The 16,282-nt window shown below is 40.4% G+C and overlaps 1 protein-coding gene across 1 annotated transcript in view; it reads left to right on the plus strand.

Moving 5' to 3' along the window:
- Nucleotides 1-16,282, plus strand: part of LOC141488890 (S-adenosyl-L-methionine-dependent tRNA 4-demethylwyosine synthase TYW1-like) — a 232,276-nt gene that overhangs the window by 87,622 nt on the left and 128,372 nt on the right. The window contains exon 12 of the mRNA XM_074189324.1: nucleotides 15,330-15,507. Coding sequence (XP_074045425.1) covers nucleotides 15,330-15,507 — 178 coding nt within the window. The remainder of the gene's footprint in view (nucleotides 1-15,329; nucleotides 15,508-16,282) is intronic.

Here is a 16,282-nt window from a genome sequence, read left to right on the forward strand (position 1 = left end):
ATGAGCTGATATGATTTGGGGGATAGGGTGGGGTGGGTTGGGGGGCTGGAGCAGCAATTAACTAAACATCAGAATTTGGATTCCACACTTTATTCATCATATTTATTCACCTTTTATTGGAGTTGAGAAGAGATTGGAGAAGAGGATCTGTGTAGGTAGAATTGATCAGGAAGTTTGAGAAGCTAAGTGTACAGTCTGCACCGGTGGAGGGAGCAGCCTCATGGAGGAGACCCCAGGTTGGTCAGAGGGCCAGACAGGCTCTTTGCTTCTGGTCACTTCTCAGGTTGATCCACATGTGACTACTTTAATGTGTGGCGTGGGAGACAGGGCAGCATCAGCTGGAGTATGTGCAGCCGGTCGGGAGTGTGAGGGGGTTTCTTTCTTACTGGTCTTGCAAATAAAATCTGACATCTGGAAAAATTGTTCAGGCCCCCAGTTGTCCTAGCATCGAGTCAGTGGATGTTATTAGTCACCCTCACAAAGCCAGTCTTTACTCCAGGATTTGTCATTTCTGAGTCACCTGTCAGAATTCGGACAGCAAAAAAATGAGCCTAGACAGATCTAGGCAAACCTACCATGTGTCAGCACCTAAGCCAGGAACCCTTTCACTGCCAAGCCCTCCCTTCAAGGGGTTTATATTCTACTACCAGGAAACAGCAAGTACTTAGAAAACTAAATGCAAAATATACCCAAAGCAATTTCTTGAAGGATAGGGCAGGTCTGGTAGGAAGGACTATTGGGTAATATTGGAATGGAGATGCTAGTGGACAAACAGGAATGGAGAAAATAAGGTGGCCAGTCCAGGCTGGGGAGCTTTGGCTGAGGGGCTTACGGGCTTTAAAAATCACAGCCAAACTTTCCTCAGGGCTGGAATTACTGACTTTGAATGCTCCAATTTATGGGGCTCCACTCACAGACTTCACTCTGGCACTCAGACTTTCCTAGGGAGCCATCACCCCATTCCCAGCCCTGCTTCCTTTAGAAGAGCCTCATTCTGTGGGGGGGTCCCAGGAGCTGTTTGCCATGTTCTGCCTTGGTAGATTAGGAAAGGTTGTTTTGTTTTTTTTGCAAGGCAAATGGGGTTAAGTGACTTGCCCAAGGCCACACAGCTAGATAATATTAAGTGTTTGAGGTCAAATTTGAACTCAGGTCCTCCTGACTCCAGGACCCGTGCTCTATCCACTGTGCCACATTCAAATTAGCATTGAATGAGATGCTGCTGTGAAAGCATTTCAGAAAGCTCAGTGTGCTAATAAACAAAAATAAAATGTTGTTATTCCAATTATCTTTAGTCATAAGAGTCCCAGAACCTTTATAAGACCATTTTGCAGAAGGTGAATTTGGACAGGAGGAAACTTTTTTTCTGAGTCAATAATCATTTATTAAAGGGACCTAGCCCCCTTTAATGAATAGGACATCAGATTTTTCTCCAGGGTCTTCTTAGTTTTATAGTACTATAGGACCTGATGAAGCAGACAAAAAATACTGAATCTCGATAATGGATAGATCTTGCCCTTGACCCTCCAGGTGCATCTACATTAAAATACAAAGTTGGTTGATAAATAGCAGAAAAGTAGACCTTGAAAGATCTAGCTTAATGTCATTTTTTCCGATTATATTCCAAGACAATTTTTTTTTTTTGGTTTTTTCAAGGCAAATGGGGTTAAATGGCTTGCCCAAGGCCACACAGCTAGGCCATTATTAAGTGTCTGAGACTGGATTTGAACCCAGGTACTCCTGACTCCAAGGCCAGTGCTTTATCCACTACGCCACCTAGCCGTCCCCCCAAGACAATTTTTAAAGAATCTTTTTCTAAAACACTTATCTAAGGCAATGGGGTTAAGTGACTTGCCCAAGGCCACACAGCTAGGCAATTATTAAGTATCTGACTCTGGATTTGAACTGAGGTCTTCCTGATTCCAAGGCCTGTGCTCTATCCACTGTGCTACCTAGTTACTCCACCACGCCCCTAGCGCCCCCTGTGCCACCTAGCTGCTTCTTTAACTTTCACAAAAGTTTTAGTTTCAAATTTTTCTTCTCTCTCTCTCTCTCTCTCTCTCTCTCTCTCTCTCTCTCTCTCTCCCTCTCTCCCCCCGCCCCTCTCTTCCTAAAATGGTAGGCAGTTTTATATAGGTTATTTTATACAATTATGTAAGACATATTTTCTTTTTTTAATTAATATTTTATTTGTTTTCCAATTATATACAATAGTAGTTTTTACCTATCATTTTCTGTAAGGTTTTGATTTCACAATTTTTCCTCCCCCGTCCTTTTACTCCCCTTTTGGCCCCACAGAAGGTAGTCTGATAATCTTTACATTGGGGGTGGGGGAAACATTTTTTTAAAAAGTATAGATCTAGTCTCAGGTCAGGAGCTGAAATGTGATTTGGGTTTTAGAAATGTTCTTTGTGATTTTTCCAGCTAATCTGTGGACTCTCTTCTGTGTCTGGTTCTTCTCTCTTGCCCCAAATGAAGAGCATTGAGAGATGGAACCTGATCCTGGTCCTGGGAGCAGAGCCCTCAAGGGTCCAATCATTCTAGATGTCCCAAGGAGGCTTTTGGTGGTGCTCGTGAATCAAGCTGATGTAGCATGATGGGGGAGCATGAATGGCCTTGCTGGGAGACAGAGCCAGCATGTTGACCGTACCTGATTCTGGGGCACCCCTTTTGAAAGGATAACAGATTTGTACTGTTTAATTAATTGCATTTTGATTTTATGTGGTGCTTGTTTCTCTCTCAACCTTTTTTTCATTTTGATGAGGTTTTGGGTTAACGAGCTCCTCCTAGGAAGCATCCTCCTCCCTCCACAGAATGGCTCTGGGCCTGGCCTCCCTCTAGCTTCCAAGGCTGCTCTGGGTCTCCTCTAGCCTCCTTGGACAGCTCCTGCTAGGCCCGCCCCAGACCATCAAGTCAAGTTTTCCTAAGGGCCTGCTGTTCTGGCTTTCTTGGGTATTTCCTAGGTCAAACTGGCTCACATCTTACTGCAGCCACAAGCTAAGAATGATGTTTGCATAATTGGATAAAGTTTTATTGCATTTGCATTTGTAAAGTCATTCTTCACTATCCAGTAGGAGAACAGGTGGTGGACTGGATTTGACTGACCCTGTCCAATGTATTCTTCTGAATTTCTTTTGGTGTACAGTCATCAGACAATTATTAATTGCCTATTGTGAGTCCGGCATGTTCCCTAAGGGTGGGGATACAGAAAGACAAAAGACAGTCCTGTCTTTGAGGATCTCATAGTTCTAGATGGTTTTGAATTTATTTGCAAGGCTGCTAATAAAATTTTGTTAATGTTTCTAACTTGGTACCTTTCTTTTGTATTTGATTTCCTCATTTGACTTGAACACTAAATTTCTCCTTTGTATAGAGTGAAGGTAAGAATAATCTCTCAGACCCTCTTCTATACAACTTTGAGTAGACACCCCTGGGAATGATGCCATTAACCCTCAGGAAATTTCAGCCAGTCTTTTTGTAACAAACTACTGTTTTTGGTAAACTTGGTTAGTTGATAATTAAAAATGATCCTATATAAGCCTTTTCAAAGTAAAACATGAATCTCCTCTCCTAAACAGTAATTTAGGAAATTGGCAAATGCTAAGTCATAATAATTTCATATTCAGATAGCGTTCCTCTTAGGCTGAATGCTTGGAAGGAGAAGGCATATGGGGGTTTCAGCTGGTGTTGGAGATCCAGGAGAGGATTTCACTGGTCTATGAGATTCCTCTAGCGTCAGGGCCAATGGATCTCCAGAGCTTTTCCTAGTAATAGAATTGACTTCAGGGAGTTCTGAGTGTGGTGTCTGTCTCTAGAGGGGTCTTTGGTTCCTCCTATACCCACCTCTCTGGGTGGTTGAAGAATATCTGGGAAGGGCATGGCAAGAGAGGATGCTTTTCTTCCTGAATACCTATAAGAAGAGGATGGGAGTCCATGCATGCAGTCTCTAGTGCTGCTTGGTTGCAGGGGTGAATGAGGGAGTCCCTGGGCTTCTCCTCCTCCTCCAGTTTTTTAGGTGTCCTTGATTCTCATAGCAGTCACTCAGACTTGTATGGTCCTTCTTAGGGCTTTCCTGCACCAATGTCATGAACTTGGCAGGGAGAATTTTATTTACCCCCCCATTTTACACAGCTGAGAAGTGAATTTCAGGAAAGTGGAGTAGCCTTTCATAGCTAGAGCCTCAGGACCAGGCCTTCTGTCCCTGCAGCCTCTAAGAATGAAGGTTCCAATGGGAAATCAGGCTAAGATTTATTAGGAACTGGATGTTTGAATTTTCATAATATTGTTTCTATGCAACTGCAGCTTCATAAAGGTAAAATCTTAGGTGAAATCAAATAAATGCATACATGAATCATAGATTTCTATAAATGACTTTTTAAGTATTTGTTGATTTTTGTGAGAACAAGGGGAGAATTGTGGATCTGGGAAAGGTTAGGTTAGCGTGAACATGGAGAAGGGATGACCTCTAAACATTCATCTGTCCCTGCTGTTTCCATGCCAGAAATCTGAATGGGAAATGGATCCTTTTCCTGAATAATTCCTGCATAGATGATAGAACAGGTTTTTTTTTTTAGGTTTTTGCAAGGCAAATGGGGTTAAGTGGCTTGCCCAAGGCCACACAGCTAGGTAATTATTAAGTGTCTGAGACCGGATTTGAACCCCAGGTACTCCTGACTCCAGGGCCAGTACTTTATCCACTACGCCACCTAGCCTCCCCGATAGAACAGTTTTGATGATTAGCTGTTGAACTCAAAGGAAAGTGGTGGTACCTCAAAAAGGCCTTCTGGGCAACATTACCTTTGGCTAGAGTAGAATCTCTTTGGAATGAGCTCATATTTATCCACTTGCCAGAACTCTGCTAATCTTCTTGTTAGACCAGGGGAGGAAAAAAAAAATGGAATTGTAGCAGGGCAGGTCATTTACCTCTTCAAAACTTATTTCTCCTTTTTTGAGACCTAAAATGACTATTTTGTTTTATACTTTTAAATTTTTTCTGACCTTAAATAGATGAGCATTTTTTTTTTGGAAAGCTGTGCTAATCACAGCAGATCTTGTAATAAAAATGCCACAGAACAAAAGGAAAAGTCCAAGAAGCATAAGATGAAATAAATTATTTGTAAAGAGCCAAAGCTTTTCTGGAAAAGAGGTAGAAAGGTGATGCATTCCAAAGGACGTCATTTCATTCCTGCTGTAGGTGGAAACCTCCCCAACCTGTTTGACTATTGGCCATTTAGCTCATTTTATGTCTAGGCCCCTCTCTTGCCCAGGTATTATTGGAGATAGGTGATGTCTATCATTGGTTTTTGGGAATGGAATTCCACAGCTTGTCTGCATGAGCTACTCCAGTGGGAACAGCTGCTCTTCCTCTAGTTAATTTGGGAAAATGTTGATCAAACCTACTATCCAGAAAATTCTGTTCAAGGGACCAGGGATGCACAGCCCCTGCCCTGGAGGAGTTTACATTCTCCTCAAGCACTGTGATAAATATATGGTTCCCCCTCTCCCCCCCTTACAGAAACATTTGCCTTTTGTTTCCTTAGAGAGTGGTGAGTCTCCTTGGGGGCAATGCGCCTTCTAACACAGATGTGGAGTTAGCCAGTTTTTCTGTATCTGGGGAGACATGCCCTCTTCTTCCCAACCCTTTGCTGGGAGCCTCCTCTCCCTCTATACTTGTACTAGGTAATCCATTCTTGTCAAAGGTAAATTTGGGAATCAGTGTCCTTGACTTGGAAACCCAAGGGCATTTTCTTCTTCTTCTTTTTTTTTTGCAAGGCAATGGGGTTGTGACTTGCCCAAGGTCATATAGCTAGCTAATTATTGTGTCTGAGGTTGGATTTGACCTTAGGTCCTCCTGACTCCGGTACTCTATCCAGTGCCACCTAGCTGCCCTCTCCCCCTCCAAGGGCATTTTCACACCAGAAACACACCAGAAACATGGTGTGTTGATGCCAGTGACTTTGGTTGGTTGTAGTTGAAATATACTTTATGACTTTGTAGAGCTGGCCTGGAAAGAGAAGCTAATTGCCTTCCAGATTTAATTAATGCAGCTCTGAAAAAATTCATTCTGTCTTGAAAACAATTGACATAAAAAGGAAAAATTCTGTAAGTTGGATATTTCTTGTAATTTTTTTCCTAAGACTTGAGTTTACTTTTTAGTGTTTTACCAATTTTCAGCAATCCTCTTCCTTTAGCACTTCTTCAGGGTTCTTTTTATCTAATTACAAAAGTATTTCCCCCTGGCCATACCTGGGTTGCTGATTCATCCTTCATCTTTCACTCTGCCGGCACACCAACCACTGCTAGTCATCCTGCTTTTCTTTCCTGATTTATTAGCTTAATGCGTTTCCCTCTTATGGACATGCTTCACTCTCAGATGGTTGCATTCCTTTAGGATTATGGGCATTGACCCTTTTTGCTTTCCAGTTTCAGCTAAGTGGCCAGGTTGAATGGGTTGCAATTTCTAGTTGGTGACAGGTCAGGCCTGAGGTGAGGGAGGATGGTGACCCTCTCCTTGACTGTGCTGGCCTCTGGCTGTCTGAAGGTGCTTTAGTCTCATTTCTGTCCATTCCCCAATTCCTTATAATGCCTCATCCTCATGAACTTCATTAATTAAGTAGCCCTGCTGTCCAGATGTGGGTCAGAGTGTCTGTGCTCATCAACATTTCTCCTTGTAAGGCATCCATGTCTTCATTTGACAGGGGCTCTTCTTGTATTGGCAAGTTCAAGTTTTTTAATATAAAAATATACTTCTATACTTTAACTTTTATTTCTTATATCATGTGTGGTGATTATTAAGTCAGTGAATCACTGAAGGAAATGATTGATTGGAGATTTCCATTTTTATACTGTGAACCATAGAGGAGAAATAAGGATTCCTTTAGGAATGAATGTGAGCAACTGGGAGGCACAGTGGACCGAGCTTTGGGCTGGAGTCAGTAGAACCTGAGTTCAAATCCAACCTCAAATGCTCGGTAGTTGTATAATCTGGGCAAATCATTTCACTCTGTTTGCCTCAGGTTCCTCTTCTACAAAATGAGCTGGAGAAGGCAATGGCAAATCATTCTTGTATCTTTGGCCCAGGTGAAGTCATGGAGAGTTGGATGTGATGGAAATGAATGAACATTGCCAGTTGTCCCAGTTGACTAGGTGAAATAAGGTCCTTGTTTCAGCTGGCATTTCAGGTTTCTTTTCAGGATCGTGTCATGGAGAGCCAGAAGGGATCTTTGAGATCATCTAACCTGCCTCTGTGATTATCCCTTCTCCTTCCCCCTTCCCCACTTCCTCCCTGCCTTAGTTTAATTGGTGAGGAGATTGAGGCCTAGAGTGATTCAATGACTTGCCAAAAGCCATCCAAGAATGATCAGAAAGGGGATTCCCACTCCTGCCCTCAGATTCACTGCTCTTCCTAATATTCATGCTCTTCTTCTTCCACACTAACTTTGTAGGCAGTTGTCTAAGTTTGATTACATCTGGAACATTCTCACAATGAGAGGCTATCTGGTTTGCTCCACTATTATGAAACAAAATGATAGTTGATTAGAATTTTGGTAAAAGACAACAATAAAAATATGTTCTTTATTTTTTAACAGTTTCAATGAAATTTCAAATATGCACTTAGAAATGTCAGAGATAATATAGTTTTAGTGGGGATTTTTTTTTTGCTATTTTTAACAGAAAGTGGGCATATTGCTGACATCATTTATATTCCTTAAAAAAATAACTTCTTTATCTGTGATCCTTGCATGTTTGTCCCTTTAGCCTCTCAATGGTGAAACCATTGTCATAAAGCAGTCTAAATCTGCCTAAAGATTACCTAAAATACTTTTATTTTTTTTACTTATTATTTTATTTTTTCCAATTACATTTAAAGATCATTTTCAACATTTACTTTTATAAGATTTTGAGTTCCAAATTTTTCTGCCTTCAGAAAAATCTGTATCAGCAATCTGATGTAGGTTATTTATGTATAGTCATGTTATTCATGTTTCCACATTAGTCATGTTGTAAAAGAAAAATCAGAATAAAAGGGAAAAACAACTAGAAAACAAAAACCACTAGAAAGCAAAAACAACAAAAAGTGAAAATAGTTTGCTTTGATCTGCCTTCAGACTCCGCAGCTCTTTCTCTGAGTATTTCATCAGAAGTCTTTTGGAATTGTCTTAGATCTTTGTATTGCTGAGAAAAATTAAGGTTATCATAGTTTATCATTGCATGATGTTGCTATTATTGTGTTCACTGTTCTCCCGGTTCTGCTTACGTCATTCAGCATTATATAGAACAATAGTATTTCATTGCATTCATGTACCACAGCTTGTTCAGGCTTTCCCCAATTGGTGGGCATCTCCTCAACTTCCAATTCTTTGCCACCACAAAAAGAGCTGTTATAAGTATTTTTGCACATGTGGCTCCTTTTCCTTTTTTTATGACCTCTTTGGATACAGATGTAGAAATGGTATTACTGAATCAAAGGATATGTACAGTTTTATAGCCCTTGATGCAGAATTCCAGGTTGCTCTCTAGAATAGTTGGATTAGTTCACAACTCTATCAACAATGCATTAGTGTTTCAGTTTTTCCACATCTTCTTCAACATTTAGGCTTTTCCTTTTCTGTCGTATTATCTGATCTGATAGGTATGAGGTGATTTCTGAGTTGTTTTAATTTGCATTTCTCTATTCAATAATGATTTAGAGCAAAGAATTCTCCTTTGCATATTGGATTGGTGATATATAGGCCTACAACCTCTTGCTTCATTCTTTCCTGCCAAACTCTATTGGTGCTTTTTCATCCCTAGTTTAAGGTTGAACCAGAAATGAAAGGTATCAAACAGATGGTTTTGACAAGTAGAGTTTTAAAATTGAGGGTAGGAATGCTGAGGGTTACTTGACAAGAAGAAGTTGTTCATTGGAAGAGAAAAGATTGGAGGAGAAAACACTGAATAAATAAAATAGTTACATTAATAAATAAATAAAGAATAAATAAAAATATATGCCTAGACACTTAGTTTTCTTGAAGCAAATAGTAAAAGTTCCCGATAGTTGCATGTGTATTTCAGTAGTATAATTTTCTTTGTCCTTTAGCCAGGAATGCCACTTTCGAAGAAATGTGAATTGATTTTATATATAATTTTATATAGCAATATATATTATTGTTCAGTGTAGGAATAGGCATATTTAAACCCTAGTTTAAATCTTTAGAATAAGAATGATATGGATGGTTGGTGTAAATGATAATACTGGTTGAGTAGTTTTTAAAAGTAGAATAGAGAATCTATACAGAGGAGGGAAATGTTTAGAAGCTTATAAAAATATTCTCATATGTTTACCAAAACACAATAGGAATCTGTGAACATAGTGTTATAAAAGAAGGCATCTGGGATTAGTGAAGAAATATTAGGTAACAATGGTATAAAATACATTGTTTAATTAAGGAGAAAGTAATAAATTTTTAGAGTAGCAAGACTATATGTTCTTGGAAAAGGTAGTTTGTCAGAAACACACAGCTTTAGGGAAAAGTCTGGGGTTTTTGAAAGAATTTCTTATAAATGACTTGGAAAAAAGACACTCTACTGGGAAACAGTGCTGCAGATTTGTTGTTTGAGTAATGTAGGTGATGTCTCCTAAGCTGCCTTCTGTCCTTATACTTCCAGTTTCAAGGGAACAAGAGGGTGCTCATTTCTTTGCTTTGCTTTCCTCTGAGATGGTGAAGGATGCCATAATGTTCAAATCCAATTGGGTCAAGTTTTCTATGGTTGTGAGATATCTCTACTGTTGTACCAGGTAGAATGTGGTCAGTAGTTAATGATGAGTCTTCTTTCTCAGGGTAATTACTAGATTAGGATTTTATTTACTTATTAAACTTATTTAATTGATTAAAATGTTTTTTAGCCAATTTTTCTCTTGAATAGTGATTAGATTAGATATTTCACTATTCTTCCAAGACAAGGAACAGGGACACACTTTTCTCAAATGGAGGTTCAAGTTGCCTTCGTGTCTTTTTTATTTTTATTTTTATTTTTTTGCAAAGCAATCATGATTAAGTGATTTGGCCCCAGGGTCACAAACCTTCATGTCTTTTTGAAGTCCCAGTTGTTTTTAGGTCTGTTAGGGGAAACTTCCAAATTTTCACTTGTGAGGGTAACCACAGGTGTGGAAAACTTTGTTTTTCAGGGAAAATGAGTCAATATGATGAAGTTAGACATTGCTATTTGAAGACATATATAGTTGATCAAGATTGTTTCTAAATAGTCAACCTTACTGAACAGTGACTGCATCTCAGTTCCTATACACTTAATGAAATCTTAGAGACTTGTACCAGCTATAATCAACTCCCTGAAGATAGACCTAATTTTAGAGTTCAACTTGAATCTACCCTCTGTTCATCTGGGGATTAAAGATAATGATACTCTATTATGGCCTTTGAATACTAGGAAATTTTATATCTAATTTTGAGTTGCCTAGGCAACATGAGGTTAGTTAAGGACCAAGTTTCAATCTTGATTTTAAAAACTTAGTTCGGAAACACTCCACATGAGCCCTTCCCTGATGCCTTATCATGACCTGGAGATCCCTTGTTCTTGAAACCCATGCTAGTGCAGCATGAGTCTGGCAACTCTCATCAAGTCAGAAGCCTCTTGGATGAGCATTTTGAATATTTTATTCAGGAATAAAATCAGAAAGCATTGATAATGTGCGCACTGAATGATAAGACCAAAAATGAAATTGGATCCTCATGAACAGAAAAAATCTATTTGTTATTGGGTAACAGTTGTATCAGAATTTGCTGCCTGTTTTTAGACTAGTCATTGTCTAGTAAGAACCAAGATCAAAACCCAATATTGAATTTGCAAAAAGAATGAAGAAAAGATATCATTGGATAGAATAATAAGCAGCTCCCAGTTGAATTGAATTGAATAAACTCTTGACTCTAAATAATGGGAAATGGAGAGAAGTAAAATCTTTGATTCTATCTCTAGAATACTAGAAAAAAATAAACATTTATTAAGCCTACCATGTTGCCAGACACTATGCTAATGAGATCAGAAACTGCTTTAGGCCAAGTGGAAAGACACATTAACTAAGGGTAGCATAGTAGGAGTTTTAAAAAGTGTGCTGAATTGAACAGAATGTGCCATTGTTTCTATGACAATCTCAATGCCAAGGCAAGGGGAAACCATCATATTTAGGCCCCATCCCCTTTCTCCTCAGTTGTAATAATATCAGGAAAGGAGTTTTGGACTTGATGAAATGGGAAGAGTAACCGATTTCACCAAAAAATATAAAGAAGAAATTTGTGCTGGCATTGAGGGTTGGATTCAATGAGAGGAAGGTTCAAAAACAATGAAAAAGCATAGATAAAATGGAACCAAGGTCATCTGGAGGTGTTTGCATTCTTGTACAGATGTGAGCTTGGCTGTTTGCACTGTTAGCATCCATTGAAGCATAAAATTAGGAAAACCTTTGCTCCCCTAAGATGTTTGCCAGTATATCCTGTACAGAGTCCAACTGAAAGGATTATGCCTCTAGAGAAGTTCTCTAAATACCTCTAATTGCAAATGACATTGTACTAATTGTACCAAGCCCTGGGTTACTATAAAGTCCCTTTAGTAAAGTACAGAGTTATTCAAGATCGATCCACAAACAATCCATACTGGAAAAAAAAAACCCCAAAGCAGATGAAAAATGCAAATCACCCAGATTACAATATACAGTTGAATGGGAAGCATTGAGTGAGCCCATGTCTGTATGTGTGTGTTTTACTCAGGCTCTATAGATAGGCAGTGAGCTTGGCCCAGAATTGCTTAGACCAAGGAGATTCAAATGGAAAGCTGATCCTGAGAAACTCTTTGTTGCAGTTGGTGCAGGGGGAATGATTCTGGATTTAGAGATAGGAGGTTCTGGACTTGGATTCTTTCTTTGCTGTTTCCTACCTGTGTGACCCTTGGCAGTTTCCTAAATGTGCCTTGATCTCAGTTTCCTTTCCTATAGAGAGGGATTTTGACTAGATGTCTTCTAAGCTCACTTCTGTCTCAAGTTCTCTATGATCCTATGGCCCTGTGATGCTTGGAATGTCATCATCTGAGACAGATTCCATTGTGGGAGGCAGCTAGGACCCTGGAATAAAGATGTTCCTTGGAGTAAGTAGACTATGTCACATCCCTCCAGTAACTTGTTTAATGATAACGAAAAAGACCTCACCAAAGGAGGGGGAGCTCCATTCTGATGGCGATTCGACTCTGTTGCGTCAACTGCAGTGACTCGTTATTGCCTCCACATTTAGCTTTTCAGACTCTTCCCCAGCTGACCTAGTCTTTCAGGCTCATCAGACATGATTTCCCTTTCCCACACTCTGCAGTTCAGCCAAGGCAGCCTTTTCTCTGTGACCTAGCTCCACACCTCCATCCAGGCTTCAGCCTCTCCTGGAAGGAGCTCCTACTCCCCTTTTCCCTCTGTAGAATCTCCTAACTTCTTTCCAGGGGCTGGGGAAGCACCATGTCCCACTTTAGGTGGTTCCTGATTCCTTCCAGTTCCTTGTGCCCTCCCTCCCCGGTGCCTGTATCTATTCTCTTTAGAGTTGTTTTCTTTATACTCTTATGTTATTCATTGCCTTCTCTTGTAGAGTGTAAGCATGGAGTTTGGAGGGATTGTTGGTCTTTGGGTCTGTAGGGCTTGGCACAGAGTAGGTGCTTTATAATGATTGATTGACAGCAGTATATAAATAACCTAAGGGGAAGGGCCTCTGGTACAGCAGGAGGAACCTCTGGTGGATTTTAGGAAGGAGTTAATGAGTCTTGGGGTTGAAAAGCTTGTCATCAAATCTAACCTGTGCCCAGGCAGAAACCTGCAGGGCCCCTGGGTCAGCCCAAGCTTTGTTTGGACACGGAGGGTCCCTGCTGCCGAAGGGAGTGGATTGTTAGGAGGCTGGAGCCAAAGTTTGCCTTTTTGCAATTTCCTGGGCCTCACAGAGCAAATCTACCTGTTTCTCCTCCTTCTCCTCCTGGCAATTCCACAAGAAGAAAGTGGGAGAGGTCCAGGTTGTAGGTTTTCAGGAAATGAGTAATGGGGGGAACTTGCAAATGGATAATTTAGGTTTGCTCTTAGGAAACACTTCCTAACAAGTGGGGCTGTTGGGAAGTTCAGTGACCTGCCTCAAAGGGTGGTGAACTGCTCATCCTTGGGGTCTTCAGGCAGAGGCTGAATGACCATTTGTAGAGTACATAATAGTGGAGCATCGTTTGTGTTTTTGGCTAGGATGACAGGGACTCTCACTTTTAAATCCTGTCCTTCTGGGACTCCTTTGAGGATCTTTAACCTAAGACTTTTAACAGATAAAAAAGATTACTCAAGGCCCACAGAGGTCAATGACTTGTCCAGAATCCTACAGTTAGCCAGTTATAGAGGCAGCATTTGAATTCAGGTAATCCTGATTCCAGGACCAGCATTCCGGCCATCCTCCTCATCCCCTTACTACAAGACCACAAAGACTCTGTTATTGGGCCCCTGAGACCCTGGGCCCTTGCTTTGATAGGCGACATTTTGCTTTATCTTGCTGATGAAGATTTTTCTCTTGGCTTCTTTGGGCAAGTGGTTTTTCCTAATGCTGGTTTCTTAATAGATTAGGTAATTCTCCCAATCTCTGATCTCATCTGAGTGGCTGCTGCCTCCCCTGGTACAAGTAGCCACCCCTAGCTTTTCATTTCATATCCAGGTCCATTCAGTTGTCAGCTGCAGAAAGGAGTTGTCCTATGACAATGGTGATGGCGCTGACAGCGACAAAGCCTTCATTACGAGCTTCCTGTCCACCAACTACTACGCCAAGCATGAGGGCTAAGAACAGAAGTAAGAGAGCCAAGAGAAACATCTTCATCAGCTGAGCATTTCAATGTTGACCAGGGATGATGACAGTAGCCACTTTGGCTCCTCCACCTTGGCTTCCTCTGAGGGGACTGTTTCCTTAGGGCCCCTGGCTGCACCTGGCTCCCTGGGCCTCTGGGCCATTGCTCACTTCATCAGGGCTTTGGATGTGTTCAGTGGCTATCCTGTTGGGGTACACCAATAAAAATGAAATGACCCCTGCTTTCAGGGAACTTAGCTTTTTAGGAAGATTATTAAAAATTCCCTGCGAAATGCAGATCCTTGTGTTTGACATCTCAGACTCCCTGCAGCCTCCTTTCTAGGTGTGCTGCACATCACTGTCCTTCATTAACTTCCACATCTGAGCCATGATCTCTTACTTTGCTATTCCTTGTACATAATATCCCATCTCCCATCTCTGGGTCTTTACTTGGGCTATCTGTCTTCTATAGCTGGAATGCATTTCATCTGACACTTGACACATTGAACACATCATCATAGGGGGGAAAAATGATTCCATCAGTGAATTTTTTAAAAAAAGATTGTGTCTTAGCACTTCCAGGAGCAATCTGTAGACTCCAAAGGGAATCAGAAATATGTCTGTCATTTTGATCTTGAGTAGATAACTTCTGCACGAGGAGGAATCATTTGTTTTTGACTCTGCCTGATGCTCATTTCTGATCTCCATGGTTCAGTGTTAAAGATGGAGGCATTTTCTGGAGGCTAGGCGGCAGGCTTTCTCATTTCCCCCCCTCTAATCTTTTCTGTTTGTCCATCAGCTTAATCTTCTTAGAGTACAGTTCTAATCACTTTTCCTTTTTTGTTCAGTGGCATCTCATTGTCTACCAAATAAACTTGTATTTAGGGTCAATGGGCATCTGAATCGGGGATTCAGACTCTGGAATTTTGTACAAAGTAGAGAAGGGATCAATTTGTTTCAGAATTCCTGGAGACTTGTGGGGTGACTTCTCATGTCAAGGGAGAGTTACTTTTCTTAGGTCCTGATTAAAAAAAACAACTCTTGGAATTCAAGGAATAGGTCTTGTTCTATGATTTTAATGTTATAGGAAATTCCCAGGTGAGGGAATGTACTTATTGTTTGTGACTCTGAGAAGATTAGTAATTTGCCCAGTATTGTGGGGCTTTGAGGCCAGTTCTTTAGATCTTCTTACACGCAGTCTTATTCGTGATAAACGTTTATTGAATTGAATGCTGCTGAGAGAATTTCTCTTTCTGATACCAATAGAATTTTGGAAGATAGCCTGTTTGAAAATTGAGGACTGCCCATCTTGCTTCATTTAATCAATCAAAATAGTTAATCTAAAGAATAGTTGTTGACATTTTTCTTTTTCTTTCTCCTGTGATTTCTTTTGCCACTTCTTTTTTGGGATTCAGAATCAGTTGGTGATCCCTTTGCTTTAGGGAGAGGCAAGGTTTCTACCTCTGCTCTTGGGTCAATTTTCTTGTCTCCCTTTCCTAGGAGTTCCCGGTGTGAAAGCCAGTCGCTTGGAGGAAGGTTTGCAGGTGAAACACTGTGCCCTGTCGCTGGTAGGAGAGCCTATCATGTACCCCCAAATCAACCGCTTCCTGAAGCTGCTGCACCAACAGAGAATTTCCAGCTTCCTGGTCACCAATGCCCAGTTTCCCATGGAGATCAGGTGAGGGATAAATTCAGGTCCCTTGGACCTAGCCAGACTTGCTGATCAAATCTTTGTTTGACTGGTGAGTGACTGGGATTGTCCAAACTCTGATTAAGCTACCTTAGTAGCAAATGGAATGTCTGTTCAATATGGAGTATATGAAGGATGACCATTGAGCTCTTTTCTTTCTTTTGTTTTTTATAACTTAAAAATTTTTTGTTTTGTTTTATTCATCACTGCCATTTTCATTGACTTCCTATCCCTTCCCTAATAATCCTTCCCTTTTAACAGGGAAAAGAATTTAAACAATACCTATTGATAGAACAGTACCGTATCTGATAGTGTATGCAACATTCTGAATCCATAAGACTCTTTCCTCCTCTCCCCCTGCCATTCATCAACCCCCCAATAAAGAAAAGAAAGATGCCATCCTTCAGTTTTTTGCTGATATCCAGCAAAACTATTATAATTAACACAGGGTTTGCTTTCATATCATTGTTCTTTTTGATTATATTATAATCATTATATATGCATATTTGTATATAAGACTCATATATATATGTAATTTTTCTGGTTTCTGGACCAAATAATCTTTTTTACTATTATTATGTTGACTTATCTATCCCATAATCTCTGTTTACTACTCAAATTTAATTGCTTCTTCCACCTCACCCTAATTTCAGAGTGACAAAGGACTAGGATCCCTCTGTAAATTACATGACTGATATTATTAGCTTAGCAGAGTGAGGCATAAACTCTGTTTCGGGTCCTGTTATGTCTGAGGCTCTATTTC

This window comes from Macrotis lagotis, chromosome 5 (genome assembly GCF_037893015.1).
Source record: "Macrotis lagotis isolate mMagLag1 chromosome 5, bilby.v1.9.chrom.fasta, whole genome shotgun sequence".
Classification (NCBI taxonomy): Eukaryota; Metazoa; Chordata; class Mammalia; order Peramelemorphia; family Peramelidae; genus Macrotis; species Macrotis lagotis.